The 26,313-nt window shown below is 35.1% G+C and overlaps 4 protein-coding genes across 7 annotated transcripts; 2 read left to right on the top strand and 2 right to left on the bottom strand.

Moving 5' to 3' along the window:
* Positions 1 to 936: 936 nt before the first annotated feature.
* Positions 937 to 2,833, top strand: LOC101207344 (growth-regulating factor 4). The gene is made up of 3 exons (XM_004143978.3): positions 937 to 1,563; positions 1,634 to 2,021; positions 2,115 to 2,833. Exons 1-3 carry the CDS (start codon positions 1,380 to 1,382, stop codon positions 2,542 to 2,544), a joined length of 1,002 nt encoding a protein of 333 aa, XP_004144026.1. The 5' UTR covers positions 937 to 1,379; the 3' UTR covers positions 2,545 to 2,833.
* A 589-nt stretch (positions 2,834 to 3,422) lies between these two features.
* On the bottom strand, positions 3,423 to 16,548 carry LOC101207104 (protein CTR9 homolog). Of its 2 annotated transcripts, none has more exons than XM_031884383.1 (24): positions 16,211 to 16,548; positions 12,464 to 12,530; positions 12,102 to 12,296; positions 11,823 to 11,923; positions 11,287 to 11,340; positions 11,004 to 11,120; positions 10,841 to 10,904; positions 10,519 to 10,733; positions 10,363 to 10,447; positions 9,517 to 9,617; positions 9,307 to 9,399; positions 8,618 to 8,686; positions 8,398 to 8,490; positions 8,020 to 8,286; positions 7,858 to 7,938; positions 7,616 to 7,774; positions 7,280 to 7,375; positions 6,359 to 6,460; positions 6,126 to 6,257; positions 5,810 to 6,034; positions 5,247 to 5,513; positions 5,073 to 5,144; positions 4,277 to 4,594; positions 3,423 to 4,049 (listed from the first exon to the last, which is right to left on the bottom strand). In XM_031884383.1, the coding sequence occupies exons 1-24, from the start codon at positions 16,349 to 16,351 to the stop codon at positions 3,906 to 3,908; spliced, it is 3,258 nt and encodes a 1,085-aa protein (XP_031740243.1). In that variant the 5' UTR covers positions 16,352 to 16,548; the 3' UTR covers positions 3,423 to 3,905. The 2 variants fall into 2 exon arrangements, with proteins under 2 accessions (XP_031740243.1, XP_011660015.1); XM_011661713.2 differs by having other exon boundaries at positions 6,150 to 6,257.
* Positions 16,549 to 18,031: 1,483 nt separating this feature from the next.
* On the top strand, positions 18,032 to 22,078 carry LOC101209454 (DNA-directed RNA polymerase III subunit RPC4). Of its 3 annotated transcripts, none has more exons than XM_031880607.1 (12): positions 18,039 to 18,080; positions 18,692 to 18,872; positions 19,038 to 19,112; positions 19,202 to 19,257; positions 19,343 to 19,400; positions 19,517 to 19,556; positions 20,350 to 20,445; positions 20,545 to 20,591; positions 20,683 to 20,743; positions 20,974 to 21,065; positions 21,140 to 21,376; positions 21,644 to 22,078. In XM_031880607.1, the coding sequence occupies exons 3-12, from the start codon at positions 19,068 to 19,070 to the stop codon at positions 21,791 to 21,793; spliced, it is 882 nt and encodes a 293-aa protein (XP_031736467.1). In that variant the 5' UTR covers positions 18,039 to 18,080; positions 18,692 to 18,872; positions 19,038 to 19,067; the 3' UTR covers positions 21,794 to 22,078. The 3 variants fall into 3 exon arrangements, with proteins under 3 accessions (XP_004144123.1, XP_031736467.1, XP_031736470.1); XM_031880610.1 differs by having other exon boundaries at positions 18,064 to 18,080; positions 18,755 to 18,872; XM_004144075.3 differs by lacking the exon at positions 18,692 to 18,872 and having other exon boundaries at positions 18,032 to 18,080.
* Positions 22,079 to 22,262: 184 nt separating this feature from the next.
* On the bottom strand, positions 22,263 to 25,571 carry LOC101206868 (cytochrome P450 CYP72A219). Its single transcript, XM_004143976.3, has 5 exons — positions 25,269 to 25,571; positions 24,983 to 25,203; positions 24,052 to 24,296; positions 23,021 to 23,396; positions 22,263 to 22,922 (listed from the first exon to the last, which is right to left on the bottom strand). Exons 1-5 carry the CDS (start codon positions 25,534 to 25,536, stop codon positions 22,497 to 22,499), a joined length of 1,536 nt encoding a protein of 511 aa, XP_004144024.1. The 5' UTR covers positions 25,537 to 25,571; the 3' UTR covers positions 22,263 to 22,496.
* Positions 25,572 to 26,313: the final 742 nt, after the last annotated feature.

The raw sequence follows: 26,313 nt of genomic DNA, 5'->3' as shown, positions 1-26,313 counted from the left end.
CCACTTCAGGAGTTATAGATCTTGAAAAGCATCCACTTCAAGAGTTGAGTTGGTCTAGTCTAGATTTGTGGAACCGGACCTATATTTAATGTGTTTGGTTGGCGAACTAAGGAGACTGAATTGGTTATGTCCATGGTTATTATATAATTTGTAAGTCATAATAACTTATAGATTATAATAGTCTATGTTTGGAATAAAGAATACGATGGAACATACAAACAAGTCTTTATGCTCTATTGCTTTACCCAAAAACTGCAAAGTTATGAAAATGGTAAACCAAATATCTCCCAAAGTGTTTGGCAATGTAAAAAGAGCCAAAATAAGGAAGGAGAAGAATCAATAATCACCTAATAGAAAAAATAAAGAGACCATGTTATGAAGTGATAACGTGTTAAAAGAGATGAGATAGAGCAGCAGGAGCAGTAGCAGCAAAGCCAAAAAGTAATACAATACTTGTGTGTAGTAAACTGTAAAGTAGAAGGGAAGCACAGAACAGTAAAAAGAAAGCAATTGAGAAACAAAAAACAAAGCGATTTCAGTATCAAGTCTGAAACACAGAAAGGAAAAGGATAAAAAGAGAAAGAGTGTGTTTCTGTTTTTTTTTTATTTTTCTTTAAATCAGAAACTTAAAAGACCCTTCCCTGACCCTGAGCCTCTGCCCTGCTGAATCACTCATTTTTATAAATTTCCAAAATTGCAAAAAAGGTCAAATTGTAAGTGGGGGTTTGCTAAGAAGGAGAAGTCTGCAAAATTCTGAAAAAAAGTAAAAGAGAGAGAGAGATAGAAGCAGACAGTAAAAGCTCAAACCGTACAAACAATATTTTTATATATATGTTTTCTTTTTTTCTTTTTCTCTCTTCTTCTAAGGCATTGGCTTCTGACACCAACTCTTTTGTGTCACATTTTATAATAAATTCTCTTAAATCTGTATTTACACTGTTATTTATTTCCCCCTGCTTTAGTTTGTGGGTTTCTGTAGAGATGTCAGAGACAAGAGCTGCAAATATAAGAGGAAAAAAAAAAAGAAAAGAAAAAAAAGCCAGTTTCCCTCCACAACCAGAAGTTACAGAGAGATGCAGTCATAATATGAACACTTGAACAGACAATAAGAGAGAAAGAGAGAGAAAAGAGAGAGAGAGAAAGAGAGAGAGAGAGAGAGAGAAAGGTGGGCATGCAGGACTATAATCAGAACCATCAGTTTATCCATGGGTGAAGATTCTGCAAGCTCAAATGGTCTCTGAAATAAATATACTAAGCAATACTCAGAGGGCTCTAGTAATAACCTAAACAGAGGAGCTTTCCCATACTCTGCTTGGTTTCATCATCTTGCTTGCGCTTTGAGGTTCTTGGTTTTTTTTTTTTCTTAATCTATTTTAAGTATGAGCGCCAGAAGTATGTTTCCCTTCACATCAGCTCAGTGGCAAGAGCTTGAACATCAAGCTCTCATCTTCAAATACATGGTTTCTGGCATTCCTATACCTCCTGAACTTCTCTTCAGTATTAAAAGAAGTGCTTTGGATTCTCCTTTCACTTCTAAGCTCTTCCCACACCATCCTCAACCTGGTAAATCAGCAACCCTCTCTCTATCTCTTTCTCTCTCTTTCTCTCTCTGAAGTATTTTTGTTTCATGCAGTTGGATGGAACTATTTGCAGATGAGTTTGGGGAGGAAGATAGACCCAGAGCCAGGGAGGTGTAGGAGAACTGATGGGAAAAAATGGAGATGTTCAAAAGAGGCATATCCAGATTCAAAATACTGTGAGAGACACATGCATAGAGGAAAAAATCGTTCAAGAAAGCCTGTGGATGTTTTGAAAACAACAGCAACAAACGACATAAACCACCTCTCAAATCCAACATTTTCTTCCTTAAACAGCAACTCATCCTTACTCTCCTATCGCCCCTTCCCGGCTCATCAAATATCTTCAACTCCTAATAATGGGAATGGTATATCAATGAAAGACACCAATACCCTCTTGCTTCTTGAACCTGGTTCTTATTCCGACAAAAACCCAGATTACAGGTTTGTAGAATATTGAATATTCTTCTCTTTGGGGTTGAAGTTTTAATATTATATTGAGATTCTGACTTTTGTCCATCTTCTGTTATTACACAGAAGTAGGTACACTTGTGGGCTAAAAGAGGAAGTGAATGAGAAAGTTTTCTTCTCACAAGAACCTTCTGAAGCTATTGGGAGAGCTGATTTCTCTGCTTCATCCATAGCTAGTTCATTGCAACTGACACCACTAACGATGAGTTCTTCTCTATACCCAAAACAGAACAACAGCTCCTCTTTGCAGAGTGATCAATCCTCATTTTATCAGCTTCATCAGAACCTCACAGAACCTTTGAAGCAACAAAAGAGAGACGAATCGCAGAAGACTGTTCATCGATTCTTCGATGAATGGCCTCCAAAAGACAGAGGATCATGGCTTGATTTCGCTGATAAATCATCAAATACTAGCTCAGTTTCCACCACTCGGCTCTCAATTTCCATTCCCACAGCTTCCAACGACTTCCCCATTTTCAGATCCAAAAACCCCTAGTGACACCTAAACCCAAACTCCCAATTTTTTTTTTCTTTGATCTTTTTCATTCTCTAAAGTTATTTTGCTCCTGTGCTTGATCTCTCCAGGGTGACCCCAGCTGTTCCTATTTGAATTTTGTTTTGTTCCCAGGGATGTACTTCCCTGCTGAGTTTTCACCCCTTCTTTTTTCTTATGTAGGGTGTGGTTGAATTGGGCCATGGGTTGTTTATTAAACGAATGTTCCATCTTTTTTTCGTGTACTTGTTGACTTTTCTGCATCACTTCTTACGTAGGAGGTTTTTGATCAGGACAATGTTGCTAGGCCATGGGAATCAAATCTAATTCCATTAATATGTACATCTAAAGTATGCTAATTCAACTTTTGTTTACCCTAAAAGGGAACAAAAATGGGAATAATCTGCCTAAACTGATTAATCAATTGAAGGGAAGATGATATCAAATTCAACTTCCCCAAAATCCCTTTTGTTACACTTGTCCCAGCCTTGTCCCAGCAGCCACTAAATTGCATAAAGTAGGGAAAGATATAGGCAATCTGCTGGTTAGAAAGAGGAAAAATGAAGGTACCAAAATTATAACAGTTGCAACTTTCAATGTCAGTAGTTTTACTGCCCATCATCAATTCTTAACATACAAATAGGAACGTTTCCACATTTAAACAAAATATATTTTGTAAAGCATTGCAAGGAAAAATAAACAATGGTCTTATCAATTCTTCCACTAACCTGACATCGATATAATGAAAATTCAGAGTGGCAGCAGAGCTGGTGTTGTCGGCACATAAAACAACGCTTCCCTGAAGTCTCCAACAATAAGGCTAAGATAAGATTGGCTTCAGTTGCATTTATTAGCAAATAAATAAAGATTTAAGTTAGGAGTCAAGGCAACCTTCGAAAATCTTTAATAACCTGTTGCAGAAAAACAAAACCCATCTCTTTTTTCTACTAATTAACCAACGGTAAATATTACAATAATCAATAAGAAATACAATTTCATTACTCTACTCGTGTTAGTCCTGAATGCAAGTCATCGGTCCTCTATCTAATTTCCAGTTCTTATAGAACCACTAACTACATAAATACAGAACAAATTCAATAAATTGAGAGGCACATCAGGCGAGAAAGAGAGATCTTTTAAAATTTACTTTTCTTTTGACCGTACATCACAAATGGCTTAGTCAAGACATTGATGCCTTGGATGCTAGGCAGCAGAAGCAGCCAATGTAGCTGTAATAATCCGTCAAGTTGCTGCCGTTCACCTTAACTTTAAGGGCAGCTGGTAGGACCCGATTGGGATATCTATTAAACTCCTGAACCAAGTTTGAGAGTCAATGATCGCATCCAGTTTGAACTATTGCCATCTCATCTGATTTCTCCATCACTATCCTCAAGTCCTGCGGAGTTTTCTCTTTGAAGTCTTGACTCTCGCTGTGTATCTATAGGCTCATCCTCTTCAGAGTCCGACCATGTGGCCCTTCGTCTGGCGGCATTGGATGAAGGTGCACCCTGCAATTTCAAAAGCCAAAATTTACTAAATTACTCAAACCAAACTAATCCAACAAATACCTAGAACACCATTTTTAATAAAACTTTATAGCAAATAATATCAGACACTATTGTTGCCCCAACCTAGATGCAAAATAATTTAAAGAAAAAATAGGTGCAGTTGCAAGAGGCGGTGTCAAGGGTCAGAGATGCTAATATTTTCTCAAGGGGTAGTAAGTAAATATTACCGCTTCATCCTCAGCATCAGAATCTTCGAGCCCAGCTTCAGCAAGAGCATCCTGATCATTCCCTTCAAAATCATCGCCCTGATCATTCACTTGGCTCCGGGACTCCCTATAACTTATGTTATTGTCTTCATTGTATAGTTCTTGATCATCCATCATATCATTGTCGGCCTCCTCTGTCTCATAATGTGATTTCCCCTTCCTGTCCTTCTTTCTCCTCTTTCCACCTTTCCTTCTCCTCTTCTCACTATTACCAGCTTCATCATCATCAATCTCTGACCTCTCTCTTCGTTTAGCAGGTGTGATGCTCTTCCATTGCTCCTGGAGAAAGTTTAGATGAGATACTTCTAAGCTTTGAGTTTCCAGTTGAATATCTTATCACCCAAGAAGGAAAAACATCATTTGGAACAGAATATCACATCCACTTCTTTTGACAAAAGGTGCAGCATTACTCAGAACTACCCAAGTGTAGTGCATGTATGCAAAGTAAACCATAGAGCAGTGCTCTAATGCGAATTATGCAACAAAATAAATAAAAGGAATTTATCTAAAATATTACACCATACGAAATGTGAAATGCTTCATCTTTCCTTCTAAACTACTAAACTGTGTTTGAACATTGAAACATAAACTCCTGCCTGCCATGATATATAAATAAATGAAGAGTTTTTTAACGAAATTCCTTCAACACCTTCGCTTACTAATAATGCAGTTACTCAAAATAAATTCCTTTTCAAACTCTGTTCTGTAATAATATACATCAAATAATCAAAGAAACAATATAATACAAAACAACTACCTTCACACGTTTAAAATGCTGCTCCTGTTGCATCATCCTTTTTTCCTCATCTTCCAGTTTTCTCCTCTCCAACTGTTATAGCAAATAATATCAGACAAAAATTCATCATTCACAACAAATAAATATGTTTTTGAAAAGGAATGGATATAACTAATGAAGTAGAACAATTCGCACTTGAAATTTCCTTTGCTCATCTGCCTTACGACGAGCGTCCTCTGCCAATGCAACCTGGCGTGCTAGTTCTTGTCTTTGACGAATCTGCTGCTCTTCATGTTCTGCTGCTTTGAGGTGAACTCCTGCAGCCTCCAGTAAGTGCTTACAATAACCAACATGAGTATCAATCTTCTTCTCATCAAAGCCATGAAAGTGGAGGTTGGAAGCAGCAGATAACTGACTAAAAACACGAACAGCATTTTCCAGCTCTGCTACCGTTGAGCGAACCTAATACATTTCAATAGGGCCAAACAAGTGAAATAATGCAACAGCCAACCAAAAAGGGTGAATGTGAGGGGTCAAAGATTAAGGCAGCATAATGGAGTAACATAATTTGTAACCCTTTACCATTAACAAATTCATAATTTACATTGCTTTACAACTTAATTATATCTTACAATAGGAGCTCCTTATTAAGATAACTTATTAATGAATTCAGACCTCCTTATCAAAAATTTTAAAAAAAATCCTCCACAGATATGCAACAGCAATAAAGATTTAAGCCAAAAATATAGAGAAAACACCTCATCTGCTGTCCTTTTTGTCTTTTGTAGTGTTGAAGCTGAAAACTTCTGCATTGCTACACCAGCATCAAATCTTAAAGTGTAATTTGAAGGTGCCAAGTGAATAGCTCTTAGTAGAGTTTTTTTGCAGTCTTGCCACTGTTCAGCTTCATAATACGTACGAGCTAGATATAGAAGAATTTGATAATCCGTATTGTAATAAAACTTCCGCAAGCAATTTTGATACTGCAAGATAACAGTTGGTATTAATTCATGGATACAATAATGACAAGGACTTTTCATTAGTAAGATGGGGACAGGACACCTACAACTCAACTGTGAACACGGTAGAAATGCATACCATTTTAACAGCTAATGAAAAATTTCCTTGAGCAAAATAAACATGTGCCAAATTGATCCACACATCTGGCATCTGAACAAAAATGTTGCCACTTGCAGCTTCTTGAACCTACACCAGCTAAAAAGTTAGCACCAGGTGCTAATGGCCATAATTTTACAATATACAGGTCCTATAAGGTTCTAGTGTGAAGTAATAATACGAGTGCTCACTTGTGTAAAAATATCTTTTGAAACATCAAATTGACCTTTTTCAGCCAAGATTACCCCAGCGCCATTAGCAGCATACAAATTAGCTGGATGTTGTACCAGAACCTGCTCAATTAAAGATCGAATATCAACCATTAAACTGCAAGATCAAGGACAGGAATCCCAAATTGCAATGAGGAAAAGATTGAACAAGGGCACCACTGAGTTACAAGATTGGAGTCCACAAATATTTGGACTTCTTTATCCCTTCAAAAGAAGGCATTGAAAAAAAAAACCCTCATATGCAGCAAAAAAAAAGTTTTAAAACTCATTGTTGCAAACACTCCTTTTATTTTCTTTTATTGTTATTTTTTATTGAAACGATGGCTTTCATTGAGATAAAAATGAAAGAATACAACAGCATACAAAAAAAACAAGCAGCCCACCAAAACACCCCAGCTAAAAGGAGCTCCAAACAAGGGAAATGTTTCCTAGAGTACAATTACAGAAAAGCTTCAAAACCGAAGCCCAAACAAACACATGAAATCTTGTCAAAGACTAAACCTCACAAGGGTCCCTTTTCCTCCCTCTAAACACTGCCATTCCTCTCCCCTCCAAATATCACAAACCACCCTACACACCAAGCAAGCCACAAAAAACAGCCTTTCTCTCTGAAAGGAAAATGGTGCAAACACTCCTTTTAATAGAAAGTAATACATCCATCATCGTCCAAAACAAACACAATAAATGTGTCTTTTAATCATAAAGGTTCCAGTTAATGATGTAAGATGAGTGAACTTCATTCCATCAACTTTGGTGATCAAAGTACTTTGAACTTAGTCAGAAATATTCAACCATACATGGATAATGAATAAACCATTGGGACTTAATTAACAAAATAAAGAGCCAAATGGAGGGGAAAAGAAGAAAAAATTGAGAAGATACCCTCGTATACAGTTCCTTGGATTTTTCCAAATGAGTAGCCTCCAACTTGGGATTTCTTTTCTCATTTCGAAGAGCAGCAAAGTAGTTCCAGTTCCCCTGGCCAATGTTAAAAGAAAAAACAAGGAAAATTATAAAGATGTTTCAATGGGAAATAAAGAGGACAATGGTAAAGTAACTTGAAAACACCAATTAGACTTTAGGAGCTTTATATAACCCAATACAATGTGGGATGCAAATACGATTCCCAGAAACACGGCACACTGGAAGTCCTTTCTTAGAAACAAGATAGTAATATTTGACAACTAAAATAAATGTGCACAATGAAAAGTAACTCACCAGAGAAAGAGTGGCATAAGAATCCTTTCCATCGGTGGCTTCACCAGCAGCCCGAAAAGTTTCTTTTGCCCTAACCCAGTCATCGTTTTTTAACTCAAGCTCACCTAGCATAGACAAGGCATTTGAGCACTTGTCATTCACCTTCAGAGCATCATTAACCTATAAAAGGTGCACATTATTGACCATAAAATATTAATTTCAAGACAGAAATAGAAGTAGATGTGTCAGAAGAGTTAACAGACCAATTCAATGCTTAATTGAACATAATTTCTAGCTTTTGCAATGGATGCAAGCCTCAAATAAGCATCTACATAGTCTGGATACTGTAACAAGCAAAGCAGATGTTAAAAGTGAAGTGCAATACTGAACCACCAAAGACCTAATAATATAGCACTAGCACATACCTTAAACAAAATCAAGCGATAGAGTACACTTGAAACTTCAATTCTATGCAATTGCTCTAGTAATCGAGCCAGGTTAAATAGACTTGTGACTTTCTTCCATGGTAGTACAATTGCACGGCCTTCCCTCTCCAATTGATAAAATAATTCAACGTCCTTGTATTGAAGAACAGACGCACTTGCTTCAATAGCAGGGCATCTCACTTTACCATCAATAAAATCTAGCCAAATTCCATCGCCTAAAGCCTCCTTGAAAATTCGCTCAGCAAGCTGACAAGAATAGGAAGTAAAAAAGTAAATTGAAGAGGAAGCACTTCATAACTTGACGTTGAATGATTTTCAATGCAATCAATTATAAACTCAACATCAAACCATGCACACCTCAAACTCTTCTCTTTCAAAGTGAAGAACCCCAAGATTGTTGAGCACTTCAATTGGCACTTCTTGACCTCCCTTTTTTAACAAAATGCTAGCCTGTTATAATACTCAGCCCCAAAACAAATCATTAGATTAAAGGCAATAAGAAATAACAGGTTAGGAAGTAAATGTCGATATATGAACAATCTAATTGCAAAATCAATAAATATATAAAAGTCCTTACAGTTTTGAAGGCATCTAAAGCAGCGCTTTCATCAGTGGAAATCAGCAATTCTCCGAGATCTAAAAAAGCCTGCCATGCAATTTAATTCAGTGTTACATTACATCTAGTGAAAACTAAACAGTAGTCACAAGAACTTAATGGTACTTGCTTTGACAGAAATCCAGAAATTTGGATGCTTGTGCTAGGGATAGCCTCCAGTAAAATGTAGAACAAAATATTCCAGTTCAAATTTTTTTGTAAAGAAACTGAACAGAAAAATAACTGGAGAATGGGTGTGATGTGACATACAGCTTTACTCCCCACCCCCCACCCCCCACACACCCACCCCCAAAAGAAAAAAGAAGAAAACTCTCCTAAGCAAACAAAATAAAAACTTCAGGAAGTTTAAATTTTAATGTTGAACAGGCCACCAGGCCTAGTGTCCATTGGAGCTAATTGTTTTATTGCCATCATTTCCAGCTGATAGATTATAGAAAATTTGTTAGTTACAAAAGCAATTCTTGCTTCTTGCTAATGCTTTCATGTAACACAAGTAATCTAATGACCATTAGCCAAATAATATGATCAACTGTGAAATGACACCAAAACTTATGAAAGAAATAATCGGGAATCAAATAAACAAGTCCAACATTAAGAGTCGGAGATGTCAACTTGCAACATCAAAACATGATAAAGCCTCAAAGATCTACCTGTGCGTCACGTGGATCAATTTTTGTAGCTTTCCTTAAAGACTCCTGGGCCTTCTCAGCCTGTCCAAGCTGAACATAAATATGTCCAAGTACCTACATCAAAACCATTAACTCAACTAATGGGACAAAATATTGAAGGCTAGAAATACAAAAAACTAGGGGATGCAAGTAACTAAACACATATCCAAATATCTTTTTGATTCAACTCACTTTCAATGTCTCACAGTTGTCTGGATAAACCTCCAAAACCTTCTCAAAATTTGATAATGCACTTCTAAGATCTCCCATCTTCAGTTGAACCTGACCCAAACCTATACCAAATAAACAAAATACCAGAAATAATGAATTTAACCACAAATCAACATGGTAACATTAGGCGAGCTATTGATGCTGTTATCACTTCAATAAAACTCCCTTCTATCAACCAACCTTATGCAATTGAAAAGGCCATAATTTCTAAGTACATATGTAGTAAACTAAATACATGGGGAAAATAGAAAATAAGTACTTCAAACAAGAAGCTAACCTAGTCATCTAAAGAGCACACTTCAGGGTCATAATTACAACAGTGCAAAAACCTTGGGACTAGGGCATGAAGCGCCCAAAATTGGAAAATATAAATAATTTATTATACATGGAAAAATTAAGTGTTACGAATAATAAGATCATTGAAATGTTAAGAATCAAAGCTTTTGCAAGAAAATGTTTAGAGAAATATGTGTTTTCTAGTACAAATTATTTTACTACTTCAAAGAATGGATAACTCATTGCCTACACACTACTGTTTAAACAGTTGTCAAGATAGCTAATAGATTAGAGCTTCAAAAACAGTGGACTGTTACAGTACCTAAAAGTTCACAAGGAAGAGGAGGAAATGGTCTGAAGAAAATATTAAAAAGATTTGGCACTACTAAACTCAAACAATCCTAACATTCCCCAAAAGGAAACTCAAACAATCCTAACGTTCCTAAAATCTCAAACAATCCTAACATTCCCAAAAAGAAATATATCATAAAGTCATAGGCAGAAACAAAAAAAATTGGCAAACAAACTTACCATAATAAGGAAATACAAACTCACGGGGTTTATTAGCTTCCTTAGCGGATGCCATGTAGTACAAGCCAGCTTTCTCATAGTCTCCCTACAGACATTTGCCATCAGTATAGCAGTCTTCTACTTCTTAACGCTATGAGATCAAGAAAGCTATCATACCTTACTATGGTAAGACCGAGCAAGATTATAAAAAGAATGAGACTTTGTAGGTCCATGGTTGGTAATGGCAAGTGCAGTTTCAGTCAATTGCTCCACCAAAAAGTGTTGACCAGTAAAGAAAAAGTGATTTGCCAAATAATTCAGAGCCATTGCACAAAAAGGGTATATTTCAAATGCTCTTTGCATCTTTTCCATTCCATTTCTGATTCGACCAGCTGCCATGGTGGATATACACCACAATGGAATTACTCAAACGTATCAGAAAATATGACCTGCTAAAAATAATTTCCATGAAAAGGAAAGGAAGCATGATGAAACCTACCTTCATTTGTGTTCAGATCAATGATTGCTAGACCAACAAGAGCCTCAACATTTTCTGGATCCAACTGCAAGTATAAAATTAAGAAATATTAAGCCAACATCAACTTCAAGAAGGTAAGTTCGCATTACTTTAAATGATGATCAAAAAAGTTAATATCACTAACCTGTAACACTCTCTCAAATGCTTGCTGAGCTTTTCCATATTGTTTCAATTGGTAGCGGCAAAGGCCTATGCCAAGTCTTACAGCAGCAGGGCAATCGGGATACACTTGCAAGGCCCTCTGTTGAAAATTGATGTTATAAGACCGAAGGCATCATCAAATTAGTTTGAGATAATTGTACCTTACTAAGTAATCAAGGAAATGGGCAAGTTGGCCCCCACTGAGCAGAAAAGATTACAAGTGAATTAAAAATTCACTTATTGTGTAGCCATGTAAGGCAACTAACCTTGTATAGCTCTAATGATTCAGAATAATGTCCACGGTTGAATTCAACACATGCCTGCAGATATGCCAAAGTTGTTACATGGAGAGATCAACAAAAACATATTCCTTCAGTCTTGTTTTAAGAATTGGATCACACCTTAACTAAGTGACTGGCAAACTTAAATATGAAGCAGCAAAAACAATTTTACACCACATTGCTGAGATGAGGGTGAAGCACAAGACCCATCAGGTACATAAGATAGAATAGATAAATTCAATGAGAGTTGCAAACTCAGAAAAGGTTCATAAGATCTAGTACAGCATATTCTAAGGCAATTAACATTCAACTATTTCCAAATATCAGATAAAATAGGCATTCAAAGGCATTCCACATATAAGGGAATGTATAAAAAAGTAGCGCTGAAATAAAAAGTAAAAATAGTCTTTTGGGGAGCATTGGAAAAAATAATTTATAAACAAGGGACAAAAAAGGTTATCATTTTCTAGGTTACCAAAGACCAGTTAACTGATGAGTCAGGTGAAAGATTTTGCACGTACTTGTCCTAGAAGGGCAGGAACATTGTCACGATCTCCATCTAAAACAATCTTGAATGCAGCAAATGCCTGTTCTACTTCCCCTTTCGTCAATAAAAGCTGACCTGTGAACATTTCAGGCATTATAGTTCCAAGCATGTTTCCAATAATCATTGAAACGACAAAATCAAAGGAAGATCACAAGCAGCTTAAAACAGACAGCAAAGGTTAACATTTGAGTTTAATTTCAATGACATAGCATATGATTAAACTTAAAACAAAATTTTAACTACAAGAGTTCACCTTTTCCAACCCAAGTTGAAGGTTCATGCATATCAATTCTGGATGCTTTGTTGTAATATTGTGTAGCCAAAATGAAATGTTCTTCTTTTTCTCGTTGTTTTGTTTCAATTTTTCCAAGATAGCTGTAGTACGCACCCAAGGCATTTAAGATTGCAATTCTTTCATATCTAACATCAGCATAGTATTCATCAATTTCTGCAACAATAACAAAATTACAAATGTTGAGCTAAGATTAGAAAATTTTTTAGGCTGTGAGCTTGTTTGTTCTGCTCAATGTAGACTCAACTGATTAAAGCATTGCACTTACTAGAAACAAAAAATAAAAATAACCAGAAGTCCAACATTTGAAAAGAAGCCAATACCTGGACTGGACCCTTCCTCCAGAATTTGGCGGAATTGTTCTAGTTTTCCTTGCTTGAAGTATTCCCTCTGAAGTATGTAAACAAAATATTACATGGAAACTCAGACATGGATGTAATGTAACATGCTAAAAGCAACCACAAGGAATACAAATATATACTCAAAAATTACATATTTGAAAATAATAGTTTGTCACAAAATGCATGAACATCTAAGTTTGATGGTCAAGTTATAATTGATCTTGAAATAGCAATAGTCTCATTGTAGCCAATCATCATTGGGACAGCACAAACCAGAGGTGAAGAAAATGATGAGCATTGGTTTAAAAATTAAATGCATGGGAAAAATAATCCAACACTTAATAAATATGGAACCGAACCAAATGAACAATCTAGAACTGTAAAGTGTATAACATCGCCAAGGTTGCAGATTCAAGTGATTTTTTTTCCCTTGGTAATGAATTGAGCTTATGTTGAAAGAAAAGAAAGAATGTACAAGGAGCCAATGGCATACAAAAATCAATCCACCAAAAAAAAGGAGACTCCAACAAATTACAAAAAAGACCTCCATACCAAATAAAATCAAACTAAACTCATCATTACTTAGAACTCAAGGACACAAATGTACAACCTATAGAACAGATCATGTTCAAGTAAGGTCGTAACTAAACTGATAGTTACATAAAGGCATAGTGCTCGATGCCTACAAAGAAGCAATTTTTTTTATGAAATAGAAAGGAGCATTAAACCGCACTACCTCGAGGACCTTGACACACAACCTCGCCGCCAGTCTAAAAATCTTATGGCTTCTCTCAAGCCAAGCTTCATTTTAAAAAAGAAAGAAAGAAAGAAAGGGAAAGAAACTAGCAGGACAAAATAAACAAATAAATAATTTCTCATAGAAAGCAAAATTTACAAGCACCTTCTCAATCAGTGGGGGATGCAGAAATTTTGCTGACGGGGGATTTATTGTTCAGTAAAAATAGTCTAAAAAATATGATTTTTTACTAAAAAAATAAGTAAAAATTGGGCTTGAACCTAGGTCTAGAGTGGGCTCAAAGAATAATTTACCACTAGGCCAATTAATGATATTGATACGAGGTTAATATTTGTCGGTGTTCACAATAATAGTGTAACCAACCATTTATATTCCAAGACAAAAATAAGGCCAAGGTCGCAAATGAAGAAAGCCAGAAAAACTAGACAAACAGACATCCACAAAATATGCATAACAGATTCAAGTGGTCAAAGAAAACCTTGTACATGAAGTTTGTAGTAAACACTCGGATATGTCGACCAAGAAGAATACATTAAATCTGGAATAACCTTTGGCATATATATGATGTATACATATATGTATGCATGTACGTACGTATACATGTATACACATATTTGAATATGAAATGTTCTACACATTGTACCACCAAGAGCTAAGCTCATCTCCAAGCTTGCAAGTCACCAAGTTTTTTTATATTTATGAGTGTACAAGTCAGCATGTGCGTACCTCAACTAATCTCACAGAACATCTTACCTAACCCTTCTGCATTTGTAGTAAACCCTCTGATATGTCACCCACAACATCAAATCAAGAATAACCCTTGGCCAAAAATAAATATTTTATTTGAATAGGAAATGTTTCTACACATTGTATCATCCAGAGCTAAGCTCGTCTCCAAGCTCACAAGTCGCCAAGTTTTCTTTATATTCACAAGCATATGAGTCTGTTTGTGCATAACTCAACTAATCTCACAAAACATCCTACTTAACTCTCTTGCATTTTGGTGCCAAGAAAGGTACTAAGATACTAAAGAGAGGTTGATTGTGACGTGCAAGAACCAAATGAAAAGTTATGGTTATAAAGCTCAACGTTGAAAAGCCTTTTAACACGGTCAACTGAAATTTCCTTGATAGTTTGATGATTGCCAAAGGTTTTAGGCACAAATGGAGGAAGTGGATCGAATGTTGTATCTTCCCAGCAAATGTTTCCATTATAGTTAATGTTAGACCGAGAGGAAAAATCAGCGATACGAGAGGTCTTCATCAAGGTGACCTCTATCCCCTTTCTATTTATCATGGTTACTAGTTGTCTTAGAAGGACGCTATCTCAAGAGGCTGAAAATAGTGTTGTCAAGTTGTGAACGATTTTAGAATTGGGAATGAAGGCCTATCCATGATCATTTGCAGTCTGCCAACGACACGATTCTTTTCTCCTCTCTAAGAAAATACAAGGTATCTCTTCTAGTAAATACTATTCAGACCTTTGAAGATGCCTCAAATCTTGGTATAAACCACGTGAAATCAAAATTGGATACCTGTTTGATTGTTTTGCCTTTGGACGCAAGGTTGTTGAGGACCCTCCACATATTTGATCTTGCCTCTCAATGAAACTGGAAAACCATTCTTGGTGCCATTTTGGGAATCTTTTGTTGAAAAAGTAGAGAGGACTTAAAGGTAAACATAACTCAAAAGGGGGACAATTAACTTTGACACAACCAAGTACGTCAAATAAAATTTTCACATGATCTATCTCTCCCTTTTTAAGATTTCATCCAAAGTTGAGGCTAATCTTGAAAAGCTGAATTTTTGTGTGGAAAAGAAATACAGCCAAGAGGGGCTTACACCCTTTGAAGTGGCAGAAGATCAAACTTCCTATAATTGAAGGGGGCTTGACCCGACTGACCTTAAACTTAAAAACCAAAGCCTCCCTGCGAAATGGACTTGGAGATACCACAAGGAGAAAACTCACCCTTCGAAGGTGTCTTATTGTTACAAAAAATAGCCCCTCGTGAATATAAGCAAGGTCAAGAATCCAGATATTGTGCTCTTCATCACTTGTGAATGGGATCGTGCTTTTTTATCAAAGATTTTGGAGGCCTTCAACTATCACATGGTCTTATCCAATGACCCTCTTATCCTTAATACACTCACTCATCATCGGTCATCCATTCATAAAGGAAAAAGATGTCCTGTGGACTTTTCTCTTTAAAGCTTTCTTTGGGCACATTTGGCTTGAATGAAACCAACGCGTCTTTGAAGACAAAGATATGAAATTTTCTTCCCCTTTTTAACATCTTACTTACATTGCTGTTTTTTGGTGTAAACTCAACCCAAAGTGATTGCAGTCTTACTTTTCTTACTTCTCACTCCAATTGGTCTTTGTAATCTACATGCTTATCCTTTTGTAATTTCATTCTATCCATTAAATTATAAAAATTAAAACAAAATACAAAAAATGAAGAAGAAGATAGGTGGCTATCATGGATTAAAGTCATTTCCTCTAGGTCCTTTATTATACAATCACAATCTGCTTTGCACACTAAGTTAGTGAAATCGTATCTTATGAAAATCTCGTTTGCACTGTTACTCAATTGTAAATCCAAAGTACTCCATCAATCAATCTTTACATCCATACCCAAATTGAAGTTCAAAACCAGATGGTTTCACTTCCACTCACACAGTCAACAGCTTAAAAGAATCTGCTTACATTAAAATATCTCAAAAAGAAAAAGAGCACGCACACATATAGAATTCGGTCACCGCCTCGAAGGTTGGTAATCATTAGTAAGAGACAAACAGAATACTACATCAACTTCACTCATTACGCACATCACTCAAAAGCTCCAAAATAGGTATTCATAACAGAAAACAAACCCAATTCTTAGTACATAATTAGGCGTCACACGAAATGAGCAAATGAGAGAAGCTGAAATCGAGATACATCGCATTGTAGTTATAGAGAGTAGAACGAACCGCGATGATTAGCCAAAGATCTAACGGAGCTTGCTCGGCTTTAAGTATGTCGAGAATGTCGGAAGCATCTCTGGGAAGTTGATCGAGAGCTACCCTGACCTCCTCCTCCGAGTTCTGTACCGGTATGTATACACAAGCCATGCTTTTTCCTTCGAAACGAAAAGGCAAGGCAGTCGGAGGAGGGGAAGAAAAGCCCAGGATCGTTCGCCGGAAAACGTCGAGCTCCTGACAGTCTCTCTTCTCCGGGAGCAACGAGAAATGTAAATCAAAAGAAATTGAAGAAGAAGTGGAAGAGAAGGGAATCAGTTGAATTGATCATAGGGCAAGTTCGCATTTTGGTGTTTCTTCCTTTTAGTGTTATTCTGAAAAATAACTCTATTCGTGATTCTTATTTGAAAAATAAACCAAATCTCTAAATTATGAAGCTATTTTTCTCTAGTGTGGAAGAGCTCGTTTGGAACCAACATATTGTTTTTAATAATATGAATGTTTGCCATTCAAATGCATTCGATAATCAATGTTTGTATTTTGAATATTCTATAAATTAAAAATAGCTATAGTTAAAACATATTAGTTATATTTAAAATAATTAAGTATATAGTCTTATCTTTTAAAAATCGATAGTGACTAATAAACCACAAGAATCTCGTTGTACATTTTTAAAATATTAATTATTCTTCAAAATACTATTTTTAATCAAAATGTACACAAAAATATAACATAATTTTCATATTCTACTAGTGTGTATGAATGACCTTGATAAACATGATATAAAGTCTATCGGTCCCTACGTGTGTCTATTGTTTATCAAACTTTAAATTTTGTTATATTTTTTTTTATAGTTTCGAGTCTTATTGACGTTTACAGTTATATTCCTTTTAATTTTTAAATTCTAATATAAACTATATATGTGTGAGTGTATGGACTAACACATCTTGAGACAACTCATATCGATAACTCAAAGAAAATTAACTTTTAGTTAATTATTGAGACTATGTCACATATTTTAGCACGGTACATGATGGTTAACATTGGACACGTTATCGAACATAAATTTTAAAAACATAAAAGGAATTTTTTAGATTTTATTTTCCTTTACCTTTTCCAAGTAATTTGAAGAGTTCAAAATAATGTGAAAAATCACAACTAAATGTGTTGAATTTCTAAATGTTGAGAGATAATGGAAAGTTATATTGATTAAATAAAATATCAACTAAGAGAATCCAAACTCATTAAAGCATATAAATAAAGAAAAATTTAGTTTTTGTTTCTTTCTTTTTTGGGCTCACAATTTCGTGTGTTTACGGGTCCGTACACCACCGTCCATTTGATAAATTAGAATAAGTTTTGAAATTTTGTTATATTTATAAATATATTAGTTTATCTTATAATATTTAAAAACAATGTTTTTTTATTATTTTTTGTTTCATTTGTTATAATAATATTTATAAGTTATGGTTTAGTTTGGCAACTATTACTCTCTTTTTTTCTTTTGAAAATTAAGTTTGTTTCTTTTCATTTGTTTAACTTACATATTTATTAAATATGAATTATTATTCAAATTTAAAAAACAATACTTTATTATTCAAATTTAAAAAGCAATATATATATATATATATATATATATTTAGTTTTCAAATTTTCACTTGATTTTTTCTTAAATATATGAAAGAAATTTGGAAAAGAAAAGTAATATTTAATAATTTATAAGTACAAAAACAAGAAATCAAACCCAATCGGGTCTGAACGGACCGGTCTAACACCGACTCGTTCCCACTCCAAGATACTATATAAGTTATTTTTCCCCCACCCTCCGTTCACGTAAAATTGGAAGTTCCGGTGCGACTCATTCACTCTCACAACTGAACGGGTAAAAGCTTCTGCCGTCGTTTTTATTCTTCTTCCTCTTCTGTTTATCTGCATGTGTATTGGCATTAAATCACGCTATGACCGATCGTTTTTGCTTTTTCTTTTGTATTGATTGTGGCATTTGATCGTTAAAGTTCAATATCCTATTCGATTTCTCTCACTACTGCTCTGCTTTTCGGGAAGTCCTTTGTTCCATTCATAATACGAATGTGGCCTTCCTTTGTGATTTGATGATAACTGCCTTTGTCAATTAGTATTTGTTTGCTGCATTTGATGCGTCCGAGATACTAAGGCTAAGACAACTGTTGGAGTATCTTATATTGTTGTTTGATTGGAACATTGTTCAACTTTGTTGGATCCTTCGAAACCTGCCTGCATGCTGGATTATGAGAATGTTTGTTCGTTGTTTTATCCAAATTGGTTAATGTGAATATGGTTTTCGGGTTCAACATCTTAAGTCTTAATTGAAGAAAAAGAAGTTATGTTTCTGCTCCTAATATTTGGACAGATTTCGTGGATGGACTTCACTGCTTGGTCAATATTCTCGTTGCTTTTATGGATTGAATTTTTATATGCTAGCTCAATAATATGGTTGTGGAATGTTTTTCCTAGTGTGCTCGAATCTTCTGATTGAAGCGAACAATTCGCTGAAAGTAAACTTTGTCGACTTAAAAGGTGTAGGACTGACATGGTGAAGTTCATGGATCAAATTTCAACTGGCATTTGGGATTGTAACATCAACCTTCTTATGAGATTTCATTTCAAAGCAAAGAAAAATTGAAAAGTAGTCCATGTATGTTTAAAGATTGTGAGGGATTGTCATCTTTATGATGTGGGATTTTCAACATCCCTCAAGTGCCTCATTGGGTTAACCTTTTTTGTGCCATCCCTTTCCGGACATGGTAAGACTTGCACATTTGACAATTGTTAGTAACTGTTTATTATTTTTTCTTTTCAGATTTGGGCGAACATTTGAGAATTAATAGACATGGAGCAAAATCCACCAAAAAACAAGACAGCTGCTCCAAGGAAGGTTTGTTCTGGCTATCTCATCTATCTACTTTGTTTGAAGATTTTTAAATTTTTATTTTTATCCACTACCGATGGAATGGGCTGCTGCAGTTGAAATTTGCTCCAAAAGCACCTGTCCGGCGTATACCAAAACCTGAAGTCAAAGCGTAAGCACATCGCTTTCAAATATTGCAGCACCTTCAATTGTTCCAACTTTCTGCTACAGTCAAAATGTATGTTTGTTTTATGTAGAGAAGTAGCAGAGGATGCTGATGCTGCTCAAGCCAGGGATTTACTTAAACGCTTCAATGTACGTCTGCTTTCATTTATTTTCTGTTTCATTTATTATTGAGCAAATAGAATATTCAGTTGTTATACACCCTTGTTCTCTGTTTGGCACTTCAATTTCTTGATTCTTTATCGCAGGAAAGCACCCAGAGGGCAAAGCAAAGAGTTGGGAGAAAAGGCAAGTTCCAACTTCCATAAACTGGTCATTCTTCATAATTCATTTTTGTTCTGGTTTTGAACTTTCTGATTGTATTTATTTAGTAGATAATTTTAAATTTTAACTTATTAATCTTTTGATTGTTTGAGATTGGACGTGAAAGATTATTCATGCAGTACTAGTTCTTGATCATGCTTCTTTTCCCCACTGAATGATCATAGTTGACTATCAATTTTTTTTATTCCTTTTTTCATTTATTAGTCATGATATACAAATTTATTTTTTGGATCGATATGTTTATATTTAGGGTTGTGTGTAACTCTTTATTTATCTATTTGTATATGCAAGATTGAAATTATATCTTAATATATGAATATCTTAGGTTATTTTACTGTTACATAGTATCCTTCCTCAAAACAGAGATCTATAAGATCACATGAATCTCTTAAGAAGACTTTGAGGGCAGTTTTCCAATCGTGAAAAATTGAGGGAGCAAAACAGTTCTATATTAGGAATTTTTATCATGTGTCTACCCAAAATTGACCACATCATTAAGTTTACTAGCCACATCATGAGTGTAATGATGAATTTGTAGAATGATCCATGAAGTTCTGATAATATGACTCAGCATATTAATTATGCATTACGTGGTCTTGTGCTAACTGTACTACCCAGTACATCAGGGAAGTACACTGAACTTTCATCTGTTAATGAACCCTACATCTAACTGAAATTTACTAGCACAATGACTAGAGATTTTTAGTTCTTTTAACACACCTCCGTTCGTTTGCATGCCTGTTATATTAATATGCAGCGGCACCTACACAAGTTGCATTTGGCTCTGGAGGTTCATCGAGCACCCTAAGATCATATGGTGTTTCAAAAGCTGGAAATAGACCAAGAAATGAAGGTAGGCTACTAAACTACTAAAATCTACTCTAGGTGTAATTGCTTGATTTACTGCTGGTGAGAGGCTTTCAATGCGCTAAACTGAAAGATGATTATGCAGATGGAACTCTTCCGGCTAGTACAAGCAAGGAGTATGTAGAACCATGGGTCAGTAATTATTTTCCTCTTCATTTCCTATTTACATGTGCCTTCTTCATTAGTATGTCAATTTGGTAATTCTATTTTCATTTTACTCCAGGATTATTACAGTTATTATCCTGTAACTCTTCCTCTGCGGAGACCATATTCAGGAAATCCAGGTATCTTTGTAAGTTCATCTTATGTACAGAATTTATAAGAAAAATATTGCAATGGGCAGCTGGATTGTTCTGAAATGCACTCTAATCTCTACATGTGTTGTTTGAATACTTCTTACCATTGGAGTACAGTTTTCATGGTGACAACTATACCTGTATCCATGAAAACTGTACCCGCATCTTCTGCATTCTTCATCAATTATTTGCTCTAAGTTTTATGCATTGCTTCATAGATTCTCTAAACGAGGAAGAATTTGGTGAGGCTTCAGAAAACTTAACCTACGATGAAAATACAACAACTGCAGCAATGAATCTTGGTCTATTGGTTAGTAATTATCCTGCTGATGGTATATCCAGAGCCTCTTGTTTCCAATTTTATGTTTAATGGTTGTTTGGCAGGAGGAGAACCCGGAGGCAGATGTCCTTTTTTTACAATTACCACCTATGGTGCCTATGATAAAGCAATCTTCTTCAGTAGAAGACATGGGGTCAGGCAACAGCTCAGAACAAAACAAGGCCTCACAACCTCGACAGAAAACCTGCTCTATGAATGAGTTACCTTCTGGCTCCATCGGTAAACTGCTTGTGTATAGGAGTGGTGCTGTCAAGTTAAAACTTGGCGATATCATATATGATGTGAGTTTATTTATTTATTTTTTGTTTTCTCCCATAAACATGAGCATGCCAAGTTATTTACTCGTTTATCAACTTGAATGATCTCTTGAGATGAAATATTTTATATTAGAAGCATGGACTCTCTGCCTCAGCATTTTACATTCTTTACTTGATGATAATATTTACTACTAATGTTATAGGAATCTCTTATTTACTTAGGGGCTATTCTTAGATGAAATCTATTCGGATTTTGTGTTCCTTCTCACACCTGTTCTAAAATCTGGACAGGTTTCTTCTGGAATGGATTGTGGCTTTGCTCAAGAAGTTGCAGCTATCAACGTGGAAGGGAAGCGTTGCTGCATCGTTGGGGAGCTTAGCAAGCGTGCCATTTTAACACCAGATGTGGATTCAATGTTAAAGAATATTGAGGATTTATAATTATTCTCAGATGGCGAGATTTTTCCATAGACATCAATGTGTAGAGAAATAGAAATGGACGAGAGCAATATTCTTCATCAAAACCTTGAGAGGATAGATAGAACTACAGAAAATAGCACTAGAAAAGGATGCACTGGTTCAGGAAAAACAGAAGAGTGACTATTTTATCACTTGTTTACCTCCAAGTGCCTAGATTTTTAATTATAAACAATTGTCATTCGATCAAGTAGATCAATGGCATGAATTTCAATTTTGATAGGAGCAATAAATCTCTTTTTGCTGAAATATTTTGTAGTTTCCCTTTTCTATTGCTTCTTAGTATTATCACTTGCTCAGTGTGCTTCCGTGATTCGTCATTGTTACGTCAGTAAAAGCCTTTGTCAAATATGTTTCAAATGTCAACTGATGTGAGTGAGATCTACAAAATGGGTTACCTTCTTATCTTTCGAGGTTGACATAGTCACCAAGGTGAAATGATTTCGAACATTAAATTATTAACTGGGCACAAAAAAATTGACTCTCTTTGCACGATTCTTGATTAAAATGAAAAACAACATATTTACAAAGAAATCATTCTTACCATTTCTTTCTAAAGGGAAACATAGCACAAAACAAGGCTAGGTGATTTGCAGAAGTTCTTCTGCTTGTGAAATGTTAAACATTTCATTCATCCCTCAAAGGTGGTACTTCATAAGCATACAATCTATAGTTGGTGAAGTATCAGCTGGGCTCCATGCTGTGGTTGAAGAGTCATGACAGTATGGGGAGCATGTGCATAAGAAGGTGAAAGCTGAAAAGAGAAATTCTGTAGAATCATAGCCAATGCTACCTTAGCTTCTAACATGGCAAAGTTTTGTCCAATGCAAGTCCTAGGTCCCCAGCCAAAGGGAAAGAAAGCCAACTGATCTTTGCTTGCCTTTGAAACTCCTGAAGCGAATCTCTCTGGTTTGAATTGTTCTGCATCTTCTCCCCAATACTCAGGATCGTGGTGAATAAGCAGTGTAGGTAAAGTAACATCAATCCCAGCTGGTATTAAAACTTCACCTATCTTTATTTCTGCATAAGTATGTTGATATTGACCAATAACTGGTGGGTATAACCTCAGGACTTCATAGAGTATCATGGTAACCTGCAGAGAATTGTTTAGTAAATCAAAACCCTTTTCTTTTAGATCTTTGAAAAAAAATATAGAAAGCTTGTATTGCTAATTGTGAAATGAAAACTCACAATCTTGAAGTGGTTTAAAGATTCAAAAGTTGGTTCATTCTTTCCACAAAATTGCAAGACCTCCTGCCTAGCCTTTTCTTGCCAGTCTGAGTGCATGGCCAAGACAATGACTGTCCATATTAACAAGCTTGCTGTTGTTTCCTGCCCTGCAAGGTAGAACTGCTTGCACTCCTCCATCACTTCATCAATTGTCAGTCCATCACCTTCTTGTTGGTTTTCTTTCTTCTTTGACTGCAACAGCAGGCTTAACAGGTCATCAGCATTATCTTCCTGGTTGCTCATGGAACTTTCTTTTCTTAAAATTAAACTCCTAATCATGGTTTTGATCTCCTTGTTCAGTCTCTCTCTCTTCCTATTCTTAGCCGTTGGAATAAATCTGCATACACACAAAACCACAATTCCATCTTGAGTGTTGGATTTCACAACAATTTAGCTTCAAATCTTTTTGATATTGTAATATTTGGCTTCCATAGTCGATCAATTCCAGTTATCTTAATTTGTAAACTATTGTTTTTTTTTCTTTTGTCTTCTGCCTATACAAAATATTTACTCATGGGTGGGACAACTTCTATTCCATTCTAGTTTATGATTTCTCTTGGCTCTATAGCCCTTCTCATCCATGTGCTCCTGTTCGATAAATTCCTCTCTTCTTCTGTCTCTAACATGTTTGGAATTTTGGATGCATAAAAGAAATAGTACCTCATGGATTACAAAACAAACTTGTAAGCATACAAGTTTAATGAAAAAAGAAAGCTAAGTCAAGTCTCTTTGATTTACTAGAGAAAAAGATAATTGTTTTTTAGAAAAATCATTTTTATTTAACCTTTGATAAAAGCTGTTAAAACAAACTTGGGATGTGTTTGAAAAGCTATTACGAGTGGTTGTCAAATAGTTCAATCTTTTTCCAAAATGATTTATTTTCAAAACTGAACACTTGGAAAACTGAACATCGGCACTCAAGTGGAATCACCCATCATTCTCAACCCAGCCATTGAAAAGACATGAAAATTTATGAAAGAGAGAAATTGGACCTGAAACCAGGAAGATACAAGGTCTGCATAGCTTCTAGAGTAAGAAGAGTGAGTTGTTTGAGATGTTCGAAGATCTTCTTCCCTTCTTCAAAGTTGGAGCCAAAGGCAGCCCTTGATATAACATCTCCAGTTAGTCTCTGAAGTTCAGGCCACACATCCACTTCAACACTGTCTTGATTAGCAGCCTTTTCCTTCCACTCCTCTATCATGTTGCTACAACTTATATTAAAGGCTGCCATCATTCCCTTCGTCAACCAAACATTTATTAGTATTCTCTCAACTTCCTACACTTTAGTTTAGGGTCTTTTTTAAAGAAAAACGCAAATTTCTGATAAGTTATTTACGATGGTTTGAATACTATTTTGATTCGGTTCAATTTAGTCCACGTATTTTAAAATATTCTTTTTAGTTCTTATACTTACCATTTTAGTTCATTTAATTTATACTTTCAAAATGTTCATTTTTGTCCTTGAACATGCAAACAGTTATCATTTTATCTCTTAAAAACAAAGTGAAAATGAGAATGAAATGATCAAAATGATCCTTTTTTGAATTACAAGAATCATCCAAATGAACACTTTAAAAGCATTTCGATCAAAATGAACAAAAACTACAACGATCAATATGAACAAAAAATACCAAAAGTAGATGGACTAACGTAGTGTTTAAAATGTTGTTCAATACCATTTCAGAATATTTACTCAATAAAAAATCCTAAAGAAGTGTTTAAGCTTTCCATGTACTGTCAATGAACTTTCAATTTTGTATAGAATAATGTCTCGTAGATAAATGATCTATAAGTCAAAATTAAAAGTTTAAATAATGTCTCATAAATCATGTATCTATATGACAAAATTAGAAGTTCAATAAATAAATTATAAATTATATAACTAAGAAAAAAAACACAAGTATATATTTTCAGAGGATATACCTTGAGCCTTTCAAGATGAAAAGCAGGATTGATGATCCTCTTGTGTTTAGCCCATTCATTTCCTTTAAGAGTAGTTAATCCTCTCGTTAGCGTCAAAATAAGTGGACTCAATGGTGGCTTCTCAAAGCTACCCACCTTGTTCGTTAGTACTTCTTTCATCATCTCAGGGTCCTTCACTATCAATCTCGGACTTGTGCCAAACCAACACATAGATATCTTTCCTACACACAAATGACAAATAATTAAAACTAGTTTCAAAACAAGATACAGCGAAGACAAAACACACCATATTTTTCAGCGTTCACCGCTGTGAACGGGTCGACACGTTGAACAATCTGATGATCTAGATTCATAGGAGTGGACCATGCTTCAGTCATCATCCTCACATACTCTTTGACATCACCAACCAAAGGCTTGTAAGCATTCCCTCTTATTCCTTGTCTTTTCAAATGTCTTTCCACTGATATGGGTTTCCACCAAATGGAATGAAAAGCTTTTGCCACTCCAAAAACAACCAAACAAAGTGCCAAACAATAGAACACAAAGTATTCCATTTTTGTTTCTAAACAAACAAACAAAAGACCTTGAATCTTAGACAAGACTTTGATGTTGCTACATCATTTCAATTGGATTTTATATTCCTAAATGGTCAAACCTGTCATCTTTTAGAGCTAAAGTTTGTAATAAAAAGATATATTAAATTATTAGAGGTGTTGAAATTTTTGAATTTTTTGCTTGAGGAACAAGGTATTAAAAGGCCACCTTTTGCAGTTGAAATATTGGGCCATTGATGAACAATAATTTTGTCATCTGGGCTTGGCCTGCAAGATATTGACATTTGAGCCCTTTGTAAAAATTATAAAAACTAAAATAATTAGAATAATAATGATAAAAATTGGGGAAAATGTTTAACTTTTTTACCATAATTAAAAACTATAAATTTCATTGATTTTGATCTTAAACTTACATAAATGTGCTGCAATTTATTTTAATCCCCTAATAAGTTTTTGCTTACTCTCATGCATTTAATGAATTATAATACATGTGAAATTGATATTTTTGATAATTTCTTTCTACACAAAAATGTTTTTATTGAATTTAATGAGTAGGTTATTCAGTACAATCTCATCCTTAAAATTGTAACACTATAAGTTTAGGATCCGAATTGATGTGATCAACCAAGCAAAGGATCAAAGCTCGTCTTTTTTACCGTACTACAATTGAGAGTAATGAGATTAATTTCTAATTTTTTTGGTCAAAAACATTATTTGACTCATTGAATAGTTACGTTATTACCTAAGTCGATAAAATAATAACTAAATAGTTTGTAT

This window comes from Cucumis sativus, chromosome 1 (genome assembly GCF_000004075.3).
Source record: "Cucumis sativus cultivar 9930 chromosome 1, Cucumber_9930_V3, whole genome shotgun sequence".
Classification (NCBI taxonomy): Eukaryota; Viridiplantae; Streptophyta; class Magnoliopsida; order Cucurbitales; family Cucurbitaceae; genus Cucumis; species Cucumis sativus.
The sequence above is the reverse complement of the archived record's forward strand: the minus strand, read 5'-3'. Positions and strand labels throughout refer to the sequence as shown.

Excerpts from the sequence above, each read along its gene's own strand:
- LOC101207104 (XM_031884383.1), bottom strand. The coding sequence starts at position 16,351 with ATGGCTTGTGTATACATACCGGTACAGAACTCGGAGGAGGAGGTCAGG. Across the intron at positions 11,924-12,101 it reads TTCAACTTGGGTTGGAAAAG|GTCAGCTTTTATTGACGAAA; the intron begins GTGAACTCTTGT and ends AAATGTTCACAG. Across the intron at positions 10,734-10,840 it reads TGATCTGAACACAAATGAAG|CTGGTCGAATCAGAAATGGA; the intron begins GTAGGTTTCATC and ends CCACCATGGCAG.
- LOC101209454 (XM_004144075.3), top strand. The coding sequence starts at position 19,068 with ATGGAGCAAAATCCACCAAAAAACAAGACAGCTGCTCCAAGGAAG. Across the intron at positions 19,401-19,516 it reads ATTTACTTAAACGCTTCAAT|GAAAGCACCCAGAGGGCAAA; the intron begins GTACGTCTGCTT and ends TCTTTATCGCAG. Across the intron at positions 21,066-21,139 it reads CAATGAATCTTGGTCTATTG|GAGGAGAACCCGGAGGCAGA; the intron begins GTTAGTAATTAT and ends GTTGTTTGGCAG.
- LOC101207344 (XM_004143978.3), top strand. The coding sequence starts at position 1,380 with ATGAGCGCCAGAAGTATGTTTCCCTTCACATCAGCTCAGTGGCAAGAG. Across the intron at positions 1,564-1,633 it reads CCCACACCATCCTCAACCTG|TTGGATGGAACTATTTGCAG; the intron begins GTAAATCAGCAA and ends TGTTTCATGCAG. Across the intron at positions 2,022-2,114 it reads GACAAAAACCCAGATTACAG|AAGTAGGTACACTTGTGGGC; the intron begins GTTTGTAGAATA and ends GTTATTACACAG.
- LOC101206868 (XM_004143976.3), bottom strand. The coding sequence starts at position 25,536 with ATGGAATACTTTGTGTTCTATTGTTTGGCACTTTGTTTGGTTGTTTTT. Across the intron at positions 23,397-24,051 it reads TTGTATCTTCCTGGTTTCAG|ATTTATTCCAACGGCTAAGA; the intron begins GTCCAATTTCTC and ends GTGTGTATGCAG. Across the intron at positions 22,923-23,020 it reads CTTTAAACCACTTCAAGATT|GTTACCATGATACTCTATGA; the intron begins GTGAGTTTTCAT and ends AATTCTCTGCAG.